The sequence below is a fragment of the Fulmarus glacialis genome, unplaced genomic scaffold (assembly GCF_000690835.1).
Source record: "Fulmarus glacialis isolate BGI_N327 unplaced genomic scaffold, ASM69083v1 scaffold6908, whole genome shotgun sequence".
NCBI lineage: Eukaryota > Metazoa > Chordata > Aves > Procellariiformes > Procellariidae > Fulmarus > Fulmarus glacialis.
The window spans coordinates 1-17,613 of NW_009228839.1; the positions used below are offsets into that span (position 1 = coordinate 1).

Here is a 17,613-nt window from a genome sequence, read left to right on the forward strand (position 1 = left end):
GATACAAGGCTGTATGATAATCAAGAAATAATGCAGTAAAATATGTTAAGAGCTAAACTTGGCGAAATTGAAGGAAACTTAGAAGTTGGCATCATTTATGAGTTGTAAAAATATTTGCACGAGAGAAATGAAGCTGTTATGCTATAGCTGTTACTCTATAGCCGTTTTCATTTTAATGAAGCAAAATCCAGAGGAGATTAACACCGTGGCGGGGGGGGGTGGGGGGGGGGGGGGGGGGATTAATGAAAAATATTGCTGCTGAATTGGTGTACACATGCATGTGTGGCGGCAGGATCCCAGCCTGGGATATCAAAAACTCGATGCTATATGCATTGAACTCTGTACGTCTTATTTAAGAGAGTAGTGCATGAGCCACTGAAGTCTGAGAGCTAACACCATAAACTAATTGAGCTTTCTGAAAAGATAATAGTATTTGGAGGAGCAAAGAATTAAAAGGAGAAAACATTATCTTGCACTGCTGGTTTTGCACAAGCTTGTGTGTTTCTCTGGGAAACAAAGTGACACTAGGAAATTAAAGGGAAAAAAAAAACCAAACAAACCCCACTTTTTTCCTAAAGATAACTAATTTGCATCAGAATTTCTCGCAGATTGATGATATTTGTCTTTAGCAATCTAGGATATCTTTTTTATTTCATCATATGAATAATTATTTAATTGCCTTTTTTTTAGTTACTAGAGCTAGTGAATGAATTCAACAAATAGTAGGGTTTTATTCATGCAAAATACTTCAGCGTTACAATACGTATTGACAACAAAGCCTGTAGAAGTCGGGCTCTGTTTGGAGCTGACCCTGGGGAGGACTGTACGTGATTCGAATCAGTTAGTAGGGGAGGAGATATCCTACCGCTTTTACAATAGGGTTTTCATTAAACTCGATGTTTAATGAGCTTATCACATGCTGAGTCTTTTTCCTCAAGGGTTCTCTATTTTTTTTATTTCCTTTTATTGTTAGTAATTAAAGGTTAAACTGTTTTTCAAAAGCAATCTCTTTATAGGGTTGCACAGTTTGATCGTTTGAGGTTTTCCTTATTTAATAATTCTTGTAGAAACTTGGATTTTCACATAGCACAACGGCTTCTACAGTACGTTTTGCATCTAGCTCGTAGTACAAGTTACCACTTCTTTGAAGGGACAGAGTACCTTATTGGTATGCGGGAGTGTCTTAAGTTGTCGTTTCTAATTTGTGCAGATGCAGCTATGTCTCCTTTGTGGTGAGTTTGTCTATGATGCTTACGAACTCTTTATGCAGTCGTTTTGACAAAGAAAATTTTCAATCTCCTTTTCATTGTGTATTTTTATTAATCAATAGGGGTTCTCAAAAATGTCACAACATTCACTGACCTATATTGCTTGTCCTGTCCTTGTTCTTAGTGGAGCAGATGCCCCTTCCCCCCCCCGCCCCAATACTGGAGTGCTAGTGTTGCATCTCTCTTATGCTTGGTGAATACATTTTATTTTAAAAAGTGGAAACGAGTCACTGAATGTGAGACATGGACAGCATGGGTAACCGTGAAATTTCATAGATATTTGTAGCATGCTGGTTTGGTTCCCAAGCGGAACAGCTGGACTGGTTTGAGAGCAGTTTATTACCGTGAGTTCATTTAATGAAGAATCTTTAACTACAGTAACTGTATATCCAAGCCATGGCTAACGACCCTTCTAGTTTAAAAACAAACAAACAAAACAATTTTAGAGGAATGTTACTGGTTTTTGATTTTTAGTGCTGTTTCTTGAAACACTGAAATGAAAGAAGAAATTTCTTAAAATCTTGAATGAATGAAATGTATAACTTCCCATGCTGGAATTTGAGAAGTTATCCTCTAGGTTGGAGCAGACAAGTACAGCTAAAGCAAAAACTTCTAAAAATAAAAGGTTTGTGAGGAATGTTATAGCATCACAGCGGAAATGATTGTGCTTTCTTTTAAGTTACTTTCATGTGAGATTATGTACAATGTCCTTTTCTGGGGACATTGCTTTTGCTTTCTTAAGGAGTTCTAAGCCATGAAAAATTGCAGCTATTTTGCAACTTTTCCTTTTTTTTGTTTTTAAAAATGGACACAAAAGTATGTGAAATTTTTAAACTTAACTTTTCAGTTGCCACCCAAGTACCAGGGAACTTAATGGTATTTGTTTTTAACGCTTTGAAGGAAGAACATGATTTGAAAGCTCATGAAGTGTGTGTATGTGTGAAATTTAGTATGCAAAAATGTCTGTAATTGAGTGAATAGAATGGGGAAGGAAGTAGTATGCTCTTTCCATGAAAGAAGTATTTGTACATTGAAGTGGAAACAAACATTCTGAATAGTAGGGAAAAAAATGTGAAATACATTGTCAAGAAGCAGCAGTGCTACAGACTTGAAACCTTGTAGTTAAAAAAAAAAAAAAAATTGTCAGAAGGGTAACGCCTGGACATATTTCTGCTTAGTTTTGTAACTGCAAAGTGAGTGGGGTGTTTGTTTGATTTATTAAAACAAACTTCCTGAAATTTGAGGTGAAAAGAATCAGGATTTGTGGTATAATGTCCAATTCTTACACTCTGCAATGAAAACGTAAAAGCACACCTTGCTTTTTTTTAATTGGTGAAGTATTCAATTTCATTAATAATTCCAAATAAATCTGTTCAGCGTAGATTTTTTTATAGATGTTGTCATTTCAGACTGTACTTTGGTTTTTAATTACTGCTTCTCTGTTTTTATCAGTTTTTACCCTTTATTGACTTTGCCGTTAAATGTTTCTACTAATAATTAGAAGAATTGTGCAGTTCAGGGAAGACTGCATTTAACAGGTAAAAGCTTGGTATATCATGGACACTGGCTTCAAAGTAATTTTTTAAATTGCCTTCTCCTGTTTCAGTGTCATGTGAGTTTTAAAGCAGTAGGTGTTTTTTTACAAGTCATATTCGTGGCGAATCTAGGTACAACGGAGGCAGATGATTGGAAACTATGGCTTCGGCGTTCGTTGGTACTCGTGCAAACCTACTGAGAGTATCGTGTATGTGACCGAAAGCACGATTTGGCCCTAAATACTTAAACATTGAATAAATGAAAACAGCACAAAGTCCTCTGGAGCCTTTTGGTGGCCAGTGGAGTTTGCGAGGCGGGCGCAGGGTGTGTGTGACATCCATCTGAGAGATTGAGAATGTAGGGAATTCATGGAAAAAATCCAGCGCCGTGCTGCAAATCCTTCGGGGGAAAAGTCAACCAGCTCCAGATGTTGACATGGTTGACTGCGAGCACATGAAGTGCTGTGGATTTAACTCTTGCAGCCAGAGTGCTTTTTTTATTTTAACCCTCTGGCCACTGCCAGGGGAGAAACACATTTTTACTTCTAGGGACAGAGGAGGTGGTGGGAGCAGTTAAGTTGCACTGCCAACAGTGTCGATCAGCCTACTAAAAGAGAAGTGTTATTTATTCATTTCATTTTTAATGGGATGAGACAAGAATTCAGTCATTCCGAAAATACTAATTTTCCAACATCTGATCAGTATACTTCTGATAAAACAGAAACAAATTCTTACCATGGACTAAGCTACCTATGAAATTGTGAAATCAAGCACTTTTGATTCCCTAGGACCGTCAATCTCCTAAGTTTCTTTCAGAATAGAACAAAACACTTGCAGTTATTAAAACACAAGCAGCACCTTGATTCAATTAAAAATATTTGAAAGCTTAACTGGTAAATAAGCAGTTAAAATAGAATTTCAGCTTTAGTTCTTAGCCGCAGTGGATTTAAATAGCAACGGGGATCAATTTTATGATATGACCTATGATTTTATCGCTGCCTCTGGATATATTTTTATTGTATTGTTTTCCTTGATTAGCCCATAGCTGGTGAAGTGCAGCCCTGCTCAGGACAGACCTAAAGAAATTGTATTCATGGCAGCGTGTTACTAGATTTTTATTTTTTTCTGGGAGGTATTTTGATGAGACTTCTCCTATGATTCTTAAAGATGCTTTCAAATTCTATAAATTCATTCAGAGAGTGCTAGTTGTCTTGCCAAAATACCAGTGGTAGTGACACACTACAGTACTCTGAACAACAATACCTTGTGTAAATAACTTCCAGAGCTTTCAAAGTGGAGTTACTCACGGTTTGCTTTGCATTCAGAAGTGCACTAACAACGTTTGGGCACCAAGAATGTCATTAATAAAAACGTCGTTAAAGAATCCGACTGCTAAATATAAAGTTCAGCGTGTACAGTCGGCATCTCGGGTCTTCTGTTTCTTTTGTCCCCCACTGGATGTAAAAATGCTCTTTGGGGTATATCGTGTGAAAGTACGACTTGGATATATATTGCGCTGCAGGCTTGTCTCACAACAGCGGCCGCCTCCTGGCAGCTGGCAGCATGCAGGCAAATTTCCTGAATGGCATCTCTCTCCTCAAATGCTGAGGAAGGGCATCGGAAATTCAGTTTAACAGACTCTTCCAGTGATTTAAATGGGAAAGAAGCAGACAAAGTAGAGACTGGGAGCAACAGCAGCAGGCCACTTAACAGCTGACATTCAAGCTCAGTGTTACCTTGGGGATGAAATACCTTCTGGACAGCTTAAATGCTTTTTGCTGTGGAATTGAAGGGGTAGTGCCTGGACTAAGTCTACAAGTATACCCACTGTGCGCTATGAGGGAGTGATGGAAGTGTGACATATGTGGCATAGTTGCAGCTTTTCAGGCTGGTATTAAAAGTACGTGTTCAGTCAGTCAATATTTTTTAGTTTTTCCTTTTGCAATTTGTTCAATGAAGTATTGCAAGGTAGCATGTTTGCTGGACTCACAAGGAAGACCTAATTACTGTCAGCCTGATTTAACAGTTTTGAAAGCTTATCACTGTGCCTCTAAACTCTGTGTTCTCTATTTTTATGGTTGCATTTGCTATCTTAATGCATACGCATACCTGCAGATTTTGTAATAGTTATTCAGCTCTTTTCACCTGCAAAGCATTTTACAGATACAGAGTCTTTGTCTTAGGGTGTTACGAACACATCAATTCATAAATGGAATAAGCGAAAATCCTTTGAATGCTTGTCATGAACATGAAGAGATGCCTTTATACACTCGTCTTACATCTTATCTTTCACTTTGGAAATAGAATACCTCACTCATTCGTATTCTGTATCATTCGCCTCTTACAGTAATCCTGTTTACTTGTAAACCCCTGAAACGCCTCTTAAACACTAAATTTGTGTTCGAGGAATAAAAAAAAAAAAATGCAGCCTCAACTGCAACTTTTTATATTTTTTTGAAATCTCAGGATTTTGAAAATGGTAAGCATGCGTTCCCAGGGTCTGTTTGGAAGAGGAAGGGGGAGCCCTTAGAAAGCTGTGTCTCTAGCTGCCTACCTGTTGCCTGCAATGAGTCACGAGTGTCTTTTGAATGCTCCTCCGTTCCTACTGCCTGCCTGCTTCTGGTCTTTCCCACTTAGACCCAGCATTTGCCACTGGCTCTCAGCCCCATTTTTTGCTCCACCTTTGTCTGAGTCATGTCAGATGGATAGAGATTTCCATATGTCTAAGGGTAAACACATTGGCATTAATGCAGGACTGAGGAAGAACAGAAGGGAGACTCCATAGACCTTGTTTCCACCAGAGATGCTAAGAGGCCTGGCTCATGAACAAATTTTTATTTAACGTTAAAATGATGGGTGTTTAATTTCATAGCTGGTTCAGCCAGAAAAATACTTGTAGCATAGACAAAGGGAAGAAATACCACCTTCTTCACCCAGGAAAAAGAGAAGAGCTAATACACCTTTATCTATCTATCTATCTATGTGTGTATATGTCTAGAGTAGATTAAAGATTATAGAGTATATTAAAGTACCTGTCACTAAATAATTACAAAATATGTGATATGTACCCTAGTGTTTAAAGAAATGTCTCTAACCTTGTGAATTCCCATTAAGCCATGATAAGCTTTCTGTTAAATTACATAGTTTGACAGAAGTAGCAATTAATTTCTTTCTGGACCTAAGAATAAATGCATACAGATACAAAAGTGGTTCCTTGGCTTTATCCTTGTGTAGTCTCAGCATGCAACTACATAATGTTTGATTCATAAGAGTCCAAAAATATTAATAAAATAAGCATATCAGTTTTTCTTTGGTAAGCATCTTAAAATGAAAAGAGAGTTGAAAAGTGTTGCTGCTGCTTCTAGCTGTGCTTACGACCTTCTTTCCCTTCACTGACTGAAGTGTTCTTGCAGTGAGCTGTTTTTGCTCGTGGAGTGTTCTGGTGTTTGCAAGATGTATATTAACAATAATCCTGGCTTCTTCAGAAAAATCTTCATGTCTTCTTACCCTGCTCCCTCACAAATTACGTGGTTTGAACACCTCTGTTTTAAAATGTTCAGGGAGTTAGGGTGTTATCAGAGGTCAGGCTTTTAAGTGAATTAGGAGTTAACAATTAAAGTAAATAATTTTAAACTGTTAGATAAAGGGAAAAATAAAAAGCTTTGCTTATGTCAACTGAGAAACAACAACCAGTAGGCTGCTGATAGTGAATATAAACATAATTTGCCCTCTACATAGCTATTAGAAGCCAATATACTTGTAGATTTGGTTTTGTTTATTACTTAGTTGTGTTTCAGCCTTACCTAGAGTGCATTGTCTATGTGCTTGTGAAGCTGCCGTTCTTCTCAAAGGGCACATGGGCAAGCAGAATTGAGGAAGCATCTAGGCTGGAAGGGACCTCTGGAGATCAGGTGGTCCAGCCCCTGCGCAAAGCAGGGCCAACTGCAGAGTTAGATCTGCCTTAAAAGATGGATCGAATAAAAACTAAATCACTTTGGGGAATTCAGTAATGCATGTACTTTTGAAAGCTGTGTCCTGTGCGCCTTTGGGCATGGAAGTAGCACGTGTACGACTTAAAAGAAAGGGGCCATGCCTTCTCCCAAGATGTTGCTGTTTAACATTGGTTATTATTTATTTTTATTTTGTCGTCTTAGCATTCCAACAAGTTTGGTCAGAGAGAAGAGCACGCTCACTCATGCCCTTCCACTTTCACCTGTTGCACAAAATCAAGGGTAAAGACCAATGTTAAACTGAAATCCTGGCAGTATCCAAGCCTAAGAATCTTTTGGTGTCTTGAACGTGCCATAGATTTTATCTTCACATGTTGTCCTGTTCGTCATCAGGCATGTTCATCACACAGTTACTACTATTATTAAAATTCTTATTATAGGCAACGGCAGTTTTACTTGCTCATTTTTTGTGTTTAAATGGCAGAACTTAAAGGCTTAGTGTCCTTGTTCCTTTCCACCTTTTCCCTCCGAAGTCAGTTATTTGGGGCATGGAGAGTTTGTAATTTTGTGCTCTAAACCGGATGTGTGCTGGCTTCTCAGTTGCTGCATTTCAGGGGGCTTAATGTATATGCCAGCCTGTGAACTTAGGCAGCTCATGGCCAGAGGGAGCGGTAATACTTAAATTGTCCCAGCAAGAGCGAGAGGGTGGTTGCCAGTGTCCTGAAGGTAAAACTCAAACGGTGCTCAGGAAAGAGGTAACGCAAACACAGACTTACAAGCAGTGGAGGGTAGGATTTTACCTGCCTGCATAGTAACAAGCTCATTAATTTCAAGCAATGTGGAATTGCTTCTAGATGAGGTTTCTGTCTGGCCGTAGCGGTGATGTGATGTATGGGAGAGTTCCAAGATTCACAATCTTTAAAACAAATATGTTGTAATGTAACTGTTTGGGGGGGTTACAGGTTTTCAGAAAAATAAGAAATTTCCCCTAGGTGTTTTCACATCTTAGTATTCTTTTGGGAGAGAGCTGTAAAATGAGCTTGTCTTTTCTTGTTATCATTTTAGGTCAACACACTTCTTGAATTTTTTTTCTTTTCCCTCAGAAGTCTCTCTGCATGGAAAGGATACTGAGCTTTGCTTCAGGAATAATTACATATATTGTTCTGTATATTCTTTGAGTAATGATAGGATAGAACTAATTTTTTTTTCCTCACGTAAGTTTCCCTTAAAGTAAACAAAACAGAACACTTCCCCCGCCAAAAAACCCCTCCAAACCTCCCCCCCCCAAAAAAACAACAAAAAACCTGCAAAAGAAGGAAAGAGAATGAGAGAATATAAGCTCCAAAGGTGCATTTGCAAATAAACTTTGGAAAGACCCATACAATGATATGAGGAAGGAAAGGAATTACAATAATCTTAGAACAAAAACTAGTTCTTAAAAAAAATTATTAGTAGCACATAGAAGAGGCACACAGATAATAGAACATGTCTGTTTAGGAAAGTTTGATAAAAGTGAAAAAAATTGTATATATTTATATAAAAGTATAATATAACATTAAATTGAGAAAGAAACTAACTCTTCTTTTTTTTTTTTTTTTTCCCTTCCCTTCTTTAAACAGTTGGACAGACAGAACATTCCAGTGTAACTTTGAAGGAAGACACTGAAAATATGGAGACAAGTCCATCTGACTCAAACACCAAGGACGGTGTAGATGCTGAGAAAGAGGATGCTCATACAGTTAAACAGTTGCCATCTTTGGAAGAAGACGCAGAAGACCTTGACCACGCATCTGAGCCACAGTCTTATGATCTGGGTTTTAAAAAGGTTTTTAAATTTGTTGGATTCAGATTCACAGTAAAGAAAGAAAAGACAGGAAAATCGGAACCAGTTCAACTGCTTACTGTAAAAAAAGAAACACAAGTCTCTGAAGGAGCTGATGATCAAAAAGAAGTCAGCTCAGAAGAAATAGTGATGCCCGAGGATGCACTCTCTGCAGAAGACAACACCAAAGACACACTGAAAAATGAAAAAACAGAAGACGAATCTCCTAAAACACCAGAAGCAAATGAGATTTGTTCTCAGTCAGCTGCCTTAGCCACTGATACTGCATCGCCATTAAGGAAATTTTTTACTCAGGGATGGACTGGATTTAGAAAAAAGAAGAGTTTTAGGAAGCCTAAAGAAGATGAACTACAGTCTCCCACGAAAGAAGAGGAGCAAGAAAAAGAGGGGGCAACATTAACAACTGAAACCAGTGAAAAGGAGGAGAAATCTGAGTTCGAGAAGCAAGATGAAGAGAGGAATGTGACAGCAGTAACTATTGAAGCGCATGAGAAGGAGCAAACTGAAGGTGAAAAGCAGGAGTCAGAAAAGACTGTGGCAGCCACAGGAGTCGAAGCAAGTGAGAAGGAAGAGCTCATCAAGCATGATGAGCAGGGACAAAAAGAGGATGTAGCAGCAGCTGTTGTTAAAGAAAGTACGAAGGAGAAAAAAGCTGAAGAAGATGAGCAAGAAAGGAAATCGGTGGAAGTCTCAGAAGATCTTGGTAGAAAGGAAGAAAAAACTGAAGAAGGAGAGAAAGAAAGTGAGGTGACAGAGAAACCACTAAAAACAAGGTCAGTGGTACCTGTTATCGCTGACAGTGTGAATGGAGAATTGAAAACATCCTCAGAAGTCCTACCTGTGGAAGAAAAACTGGAGTCAATGGAGAAGTGTGAAATAGATGACAGAACTGAAATACCCTCTGAAGAGAAACTTGAAGCAGGATCTTTGACAATTGAAATTTCTAGTGAACAGCCTAAAAAATCTGAAGGAAGAGAAGGAAATAAACTTGCTCCCCTGGGGAGAGAAACATTTGATGAAAAAACAGAGGAAGCAGGATTGAAAATGTCACCCACAGCAGAAGACATCACACAAGGAGAAGCTCTGGATAGAACCACAGAGAAGAAAGCAAGCAAAGAACATGAGATAAAACTGGCTCTGGGTGTTCCTGGATTGAAGTCCTTTTCTGAACGTTCAATTGACACAGAGGATGATCAACAGTCAATCAAACCCGCTGATGAAGGACTACAGGGAAAAACTGGCATAGTTATGACTGATTCTATCAAACCAGATGAAATAACCACAGAAATAACTCCTGAAGAGGCAGCTGGAAAGAGGCTTCCAGAAGGTATCACAAATGAAGCTGAACTGCTGTCTTCTCAAGAAAAAACTAAACTACAAGGCAGCCCTTTAAAGAAACTCTTTACGGGTACTGGATTAAAAAAACTGTCTGGAAAGAAGCATAAAGGCAAAAGAGAAGAATCTAAATTAGGGGAACAGGGTGAACCAATTCAGCACTTATCAGATTCCCCAGATAGCCCAGAGGAACAAAAGGGAGAGAGTTCTGCTTCTTCCCCTGAGGAGATGAATGAAATTCCTTCTTTGGAAAAACCTGTAGATGGAATGCCAGTCACTGAAAATGAAGATGCTGCAATTTCAGATGTGGAGCGAAAAAGAGAAAGTGTTACACCCTGGGCATCGTTTAAAAAGATGGTGACTCCCAAGAAACGCGTCAGGAGACCTTCTGAAAGCGATAAAGAAGAAGAAATTGATAAGACAAAGAGTGTTGCAGTGTCTGCAACTGAATACACTGTTGATGAAAATCAGGGAGAATTAAAAGAAAATGGGATGGACCAAAAACCAGAGAAAACCACAGAAGAGCCCAAAAGAAAGGTTGACACCTCTGTGTCCTGGGAAGCTTTTATATGTGTAGGTTCTTCAAAGAAAAGAGCCAGGAAATCATCATCATCTGATGAAGAAACTGAACATAAGCTTGGTCAAGAAAGCCAAAAAATCGAGGAGTCTGGACAGAGCAAAGAAATGGCAACAGATGCAATTCTTACTAGCTCTCAGGAGAGTGATCAAGGACAAGGGAATTCTTCCCCAGAACAAGCTGGAAGCCCCTCCGAAGGTGAAGGTATTTCAACATGGGAATCATTTAAAAGATTAGTCACTCCAAGAAGGAGATCCAAAACCAGAATGGAAGAGAGAACTGAAGACTCTGTTGTGGGATCTAGCCTGGAGCATTCAACATCAGATGGTGAGCCTGGAAAAGATGAATCGTGGGTTCCATTTAGAAAACTGATGCCTGGACGTAGGAAGAAGAAGTCAGATGGCAAGCCAGAACCAACTCATCTTAAACAAGCAAGAGAAGACATGGCAGAAACAACTGAAGAAGATTCAGATATTCCAGCGGTTGTTCCTTTATCTGAATACGAAGCAGCAGAGCAGGAGAAAATTGAAGCCCAACAAGCGAAATATGCTGAAGTGATGAGAGAACGAACCTCAGAGGAAGAGAGAGCAGAAAAATTAGAGGAGACCCTAAGAATTGAGCAAGCACATGAAGGGCTGGTACATGCAGTTACTGTTACCGTTGTGGAAGGGGAAAGGGCAGTTACCAGTATTGAAGAAAGGTCACCATCTTGGATATCTGCTGCTCTGACAGAATGCATTGAGCAGGCAAAAGAAGAGGAGGAGAAAGAAACTGAAAAAACATTTGAATCGGATGTTACTGTGGAAGAAGCAGTGGTAGCTGCTAAGACAGTGCCAGAGACGAGAAAGGATGTAAATGATGACACTACAGCAAGTGAGCTAGAGCTAACCTCAGAAGCAGTGACAGCTCTGGAGGAGACTGCAGAAGCTTCCTGCGCTGAAGAAACAATGGAAGTGTCCCTTGCTGAGGAGACAACTGAGATGGTTTCTGCCGTTTCACAGTTGTTAGAAACTCCAGATACTACAGAGGAAGTTACACCTGTACAAGAAGTAGAGGCCACTGAACAAAATTTGAAAGAATTAGACAAACAGACGCAAAAAGTTCTTCACGAAGTTGCTGAAAGAGTAAAGTCAGCAGATGTAGCACAGCTGGTTAGTGAAAGAACCATGACAGAAACTATAATTACAACAGGGCAAGGAATTGAGTCAGAAGTGAAAGATGTTGTAGGCCAGGAAACTGTTTTGCTTGAACAGTCCTTGAAAAAAGGAGAACACGAGGAGGATGGCCTCCAGCCCCAGGGAAGTGCAGGGAGCTTTCAGGGCCAAAATGGAGTTGAAGAGAACATTCTACACAAAGGTTCAGAGAGAAGCAAAATACCTGCTGCAATGAAAGAAAGCACAGAAGGATGTGAAAATGTAGATGTATTGAGAGATGAAAGCCAGTGGCAGGCATGTGAAGAAGCAGTTGTAGAAGAACATGAAGAAATACCTGAAGTGCAGAGGACAGTAGAGGAACCTTCATCACACGACAGAGAGTTTCACAGCATCAAAGCAGTCACTCCTAAGGAAGAGCTGTTTGCAAAGCAGGAGCCTTCAGAACAAGAGAAACTGCCCATAACAGAGTTGACAGTAGATGAGACAAGAAATGAATGTATTCCAGAAGTACAGACTGCAGTAAGTATAACACAAAAGTTGATTTGTCAAAGAAAAAATCAGCAAGTGTTGGGTATTATACCTTATTTAGAACCAGGTTGTGGCAATATTACTGTCTGAGGCAGCCTGAGGCAACTGAAGTTCACTTCCAGTGAGACACACACATACAGATGTCCAGAAGCAGCAGCCACTGAGGCTTGTGTGCAGAGTGAGGTGGATGTGATTCCTACAGAAATGGAGTGGGAGGTGGTGTGCATGGATCCGAAGGTGCTGAAACAATTGCCATTAGGGCTCCTGCACAGCACAATGTGACTGAAGATATTATATGAACACCTGAGATACATATGTAGTCCATATGGTACCATACATAGTGGATGGTATCTTCAGTTGTAGGCAGAGATAAAATTGTAGCTGAGGTACCTCTGCAAAGGGAGGAGACAAAATGACACCGCTATCTCCAGTTTTAAATGCGCAGGAGTTATTGTGGCTGATGTGTTCCTACCTTCTTCCTACCTCCCCACCATCTTTCTGGCTTAGTCTTTGTTTCAAGTGCTTTAGGCTGTCCCTTGCTTTAGGCTGTCCCTTGCTTTAGGCTGCCCTTTATTTAATGAGCTGTGTGTCCTGAGAAACTGAACACAAGCTGGGATCTTGGTGACCCACTAATCTCAGTGTCATCACCTACTCCTTTTGGAGGGTTTTCTGGTGCTTTTTCACCCAGAACGTTCCTGGTCACTCCCTGCTTGTACCCTTTTTCACAGGTCTGTTGCAATTCTCCACAGGTGCAGGACAAGACAGAGGATGCAACCTCTTCCTTGGGGCTTACAGCTGAGGGGCCTGTGCAGCTTGAAGGAGAGGGCAAAACCCTCACCGTGGGACCAGAGTGCATGGAAGCGGTTGTCACCGTGGTCCCTGGTAAACCTGAAAGTCAAGATGAAATTCCTGACTTAGACTCACAAGAGCAAGCTTGTACTAAAGGAGTTCCTAGCAGGGCACCTGCCCAGAAAGAGGAAGAGGAAGATGATGCTGTGCTCCTTGGAGTACAAAGCACAGAAGTCACTGTTACTGAGGTTCCACTGCAGAATGAGGTAAAAACCTCTGCCCTTCCTTCAGAAACAATTGGCTCAGAAGCAGCTGCAGATGCTGAGCAGAGTGTGAGGGATGGGGCTGACAGGCACATTACAGCAAAAGATTCTGTGCCCATCCTGGAGCCACAATGCAAAGAAAAAACAACTGAAACCCCCTCCCAGAGTGATGAAACTGAAGGTGGCAAAATGGAAGATGCTATGCTCAAAACTGAAACACACTTACAGAGTGATACCACTGCCACTGAGGCTCCCATGCAGATTGAAGCAGACAGCATATCTAATTTAGTATCAACGCGCCCAGGTATCACTGAAAATGGAAGCACTGTCCTCACTGACACAAGTTCTAAGAAATGTGAAACACCAAGCAGCTTAGCTGAAGAAGAGACTGTGGAAAAAGAACAAGAACTTGTAGATACCTTAAACTGTCAAGACTTTCAGAAAGAAGATAACAAAAACGAGCAATCGATGGAAAGAGCCAAAGAAGTATTTGAATCTGGAAAACAGGAAGCTGTGAGAGGTGATGAATGTTCAACTGCTGTCCAGCAAGAGGTTTTAACTGTGCAAAAGGAAGGCTCTGACTCAGCCTTGCTACAAGCTGAAAGCTTGGAGGCTCTGAAAGTGCCTGTAGCAGCTGCAGCAGTTGAAGAGCATGTCATGGCAGAAACCGTAATGCCCGCAGACACGACAGCCGAAACTGTACAGCCCTTGGCAACCACACCAGAGCAAATGGCTTCTGAAGAGGTCCCAGTTACTACTGTTGACTATTCAGGCTGTGGGACTTCAGAGCTTGGTAGTGCAGAAGCACCTGAGCCTCAAGTAAGTTCTGCTTCCATGAACGGAGTATCAGAGGAGCAAGAGACGCCCCAGAGTACAGGGCAACCCGAACAAAATGGTGTTCCTCTAAGTGACAGTCTGTCCCTCACCCACACGGAATTTGAGAAGGATGTTGTTCAGTCTGTGACTATAGAGTCCCAGAGTACGAAAATTGTATTGAATGCCATCCAGACGGCTGTTCACAAACTTGCAGAAACAGAAGAGTCAGCTGCCTTTGAGTCAGAGCAGCGCATTGAGTCCATAGGGAAAAGCCCATCAGAAACAAATATGCCTGAACTTCTGGAAAGTATGCAGGTGGATCATCAGCTTCCAGTAAAAGAGAAAGAGATACAGAGTAAAGAACAAGAGCTCCAGCCATCAGGAATAGTGAAAACAGCTACTTTAACAGAGTCTGCAGAAATTTGTGCAACTATAGAAGAAACAAAAGACATGCTGTTAACTTCCAAGATGCTGAAATATGGACAAAGTCAGAATTCTTTAACAATTGTGACTAGCCCTGAAGACGTTTCAAGGGAAAGTGTGAGACTTCAGAAATCAAAACTAGCACTAAGTACTTCAGAAGATTCAACCAAAGACCCCCTAGACATACACCCACCAAAATTAAGGGAAAAAGAAGTTGGGCAGATTATGGAAATCCCAGACCAACATACAGGTCAACAAACATGCAGAGAAAGTGAGGAAGAACATCACCACCCACCAGTGGAAGATGGGAAAATACAGACAGGGGAGGATGATAGTTGCCAAGAAGCAGCATCTTGTGATAGTCCACAAAGTCAGAACTCAGTGGCTCCTGAGGCCTTGAATGTAAGTAGCATTTTCAGCCAGCAATTTATTTTTCCAAAATAGTTTTGGGGGTCTCTAAAACTGTGTGTCTCTAAATTTTTTTTTTTTTTTATTCTGGTAAAAGGCAACTGCTCCCCAGTTTAACCAACAGGCCACAGTTTTTTTTTTTGGTAAAAGGCAACTGCTCCCCAGTTTAACCAACAGGCCACAGTTTTTTTTTTTTTCCCTTCCCCTTCTTCTTCTCACTTTACTGCCTCTCTCTCTGGCTACTCAACACCTTGTTTCTTTTCTGTACAGCTACCCTCACTTTAATGGCCTTTGACTTGGCCTATAGTTTAAGGTGATATTTCTGGGAGGTAGAAAATGTAGTTTTCAGTTTTCCTAGACATGCACTCATATGGCATGTGTTTAATGTATGGGATTTAATCTGCAAACACGCTTCCTCTCTAACAAAGCTTTTTAAAATCCTAAAGGATGTGAGTGTTGCCTTCCATGGTAAACCTGGAGTGACTTGTGTACGAAAGCTCTTTGCACTTCAGTGGAATCTGAATCAGAAATGATAGGTATAGTCTTTAAAAAACTGCACTTGCTTAACTAAGTCATGAGACCTTTATCTCTATCTTTGAGAACTGCTTGGGAAAATAAGATATTCTTGAGAGAGTAACTTGTCATTAATAAAGTTTTTTTACTGTCGTCTGTCTTTCAGATGTGCTAAGCATCCATGTGGCATTTGGAGAGATGCCAGTCCTAGAGAACAACTGACAATCCTGCGACAGAACCAGGAGCTTTATTCACTACCCTTTGTTCTTGGATGTTAACATCTGCTCTCTTGAAGACCTCACCTTTTTTGTCATTTCTATTAAAAAACCAATGCCTTTAATGTTGGCTATATCCACACGTGTGTTCCATTCGAAGGTCGTTTGCCTCTGCCCAAAATACGCCATTTAGACTGGAGATGCACAACTGAGTGAATGGACAGACCACTAAAATTTGTGCCACAGTTATTACCATCCCCTCACTTAACGTGTGTCGTGTCTGTCCCATCTCCTTGGATCCCTTCACTCATCCCTGAATGCCCCTACCTTCTTTCTGCAGTCTCCCTTACCCTCCACGTCTTCTGTAGCTGCCTTGATTTGACCTATGAGTGGCCATAGATGCTGCTCGACTTGTGTGTGAGGGGCAAGAGGGGGGCTGACTGATAAGAACACGAGACTTCTGGCCGAGTAGCAGACGTGTCTTTCTCAAACCGCAGGAACTGGATCACGCACAAATTCTTGAGCAAGGTGCTCAAGATTGCTGCCTTTCAGTCCCATTCAGGTATCTCTATCCGTCCTTCAGTTGTATTTGTGCAGGCCTAATTTAGTCGGACATTACTGCTACAGTCTAGCTTGACAGGAGATTGAGAATACCCTTTTTCTGTTGTTCCAGACTTCAGGTCTCAGGACTGGACTGTAATGTGTTGAATATTTATATGTATGTCTTAAACCCAGTTCTGATTTTAATGTAGAGCTATGATACTTCTGTACCATTTAGGCGTACCCTTAAATGAATTTTGTAGAGTAGCCTGGAGAGGAAATTGATACCATTGGAGCGGAAATTGATAACAGGTAGTTTCCTATTTATTGTTCCAGGTCTTTCCCCTTGTAAAATCTCGCAAAAACTTGGCTGTCTTGCTTTGAATATTTATATGTATATCCTAAACCCAGTTCTGATTTTAATGTAGAACTATGATATTTCTAAACACAAAAGGAGAGCCCTAACCTGTGTCAGATCCACCAATTGCTTCTACTTGCAGTCCCTGGTTTCTGAGAACCCTCCAGACTTATTTCCCTGCCATCTTGCTCATGTAGCAACCCCAGTGGTACCACAACCCTCAAATCGCGCCCCTCTCATTCCAAAGTCTGCTCGTTTCTGGTCACTGCCGCATCCAACCCCATCACCTACACCATCTAACATCCTTCCTGCATACAAGCTTCCTCCTTTCCCAACCCCTGCCTGAATCTTTTTCCCACCACAGCATTTCCTGAAATCTTCCCCGCTCCTATCAATCCTCTGTCTTCACTAAGGGGGGGAGTAGGAAGGAGGGTAAGGGCTTAATGATGAATTCTGCCTTGGATTGTAAAAAGTTGATGAGACCTTTGGGGTGCTGAGATCTTAAAAACCTTCATGTAAGGTGGATTGGACTGACAACAGCTGTAGACCAGAATGAGCAGGGTGATTTAATGATGGAAAGAAGCCCCAAGACTGCGAGTCCTGGGATGTCTGTCCACAACAGGAGTTGGTCCTCTCTTTTGTTGTTTACATTAAAATCAAACACAGGGTACAAGTCCGTACTTTCTGCTCTGATTTCTAAAGTGAAGGTTACAGATCGCACTTTGTGAAACTGATGCCCATCAAGTTGAACAATAGCTCACTATCTTACCTGTATAGTAATTTATTTTAAAATCAACTTTTAGTGTACAAATGCTCGTTATGGCAGGTGCTTGCCTCTCCTCGAGGCTGCACGTACAGCAAGCAATGTGACTGATTGCACTGGTGTGATTGCACCATCTGGTGCTGCCCTGCATGGAAGCATCAGAAGATTTTTCCTTACCTCAGAGCAAATTATATAAATATTTAAAGCCGAACAATGTGGTTTCAAACAATCCAGTCTATCTCTGTCCACTGTTAGCGGCAGCTTTCCCCCTTAGCTTTGGGCAATTCCAACAGCCTCGATTGGTTTCCACAGGTTTAAGTTGGCTTGCAAGTTAA

General features: G+C 40.8%; 1 protein-coding gene across 1 annotated transcript; it reads left to right on the forward strand.

The window, feature by feature from the left end:
• Window positions 1-1,210: 1,210 nt before the first annotated feature.
• Window positions 1,211-16,001, forward strand: AKAP12 (A kinase (PRKA) anchor protein 12). The gene is made up of 4 exons (XM_009583614.1): window positions 1,211-1,232; window positions 8,373-12,181; window positions 12,940-14,883; window positions 15,569-16,001. Exons 1-4 carry the CDS (start codon window positions 1,211-1,213, stop codon window positions 15,575-15,577), a joined length of 5,784 nt encoding a protein of 1,927 aa, XP_009581909.1. The 3' UTR covers window positions 15,578-16,001.
• The last annotated feature ends 1,612 nt before the right edge of the window (window positions 16,002-17,613 follow it).

What these genes read in the sequence shown, in the direction of transcription:
- AKAP12 (XM_009583614.1), top strand. Translation starts at nt 1,211, where the DNA reads ATGCAGCTATGTCTCCTTTGTG. An exon ending in GCAGCTATGTCTCCTTTGTG is followed by an intron (nt 1,233 to 8,372) that starts GTGAGTTTGTCT and finishes TTCTTTAAACAG; the next exon opens with TTGGACAGACAGAACATTCC. An exon ending in TTCCAGAAGTACAGACTGCA is followed by an intron (nt 12,182 to 12,939) that starts GTAAGTATAACA and finishes AATTCTCCACAG; the next exon opens with GTGCAGGACAAGACAGAGGA.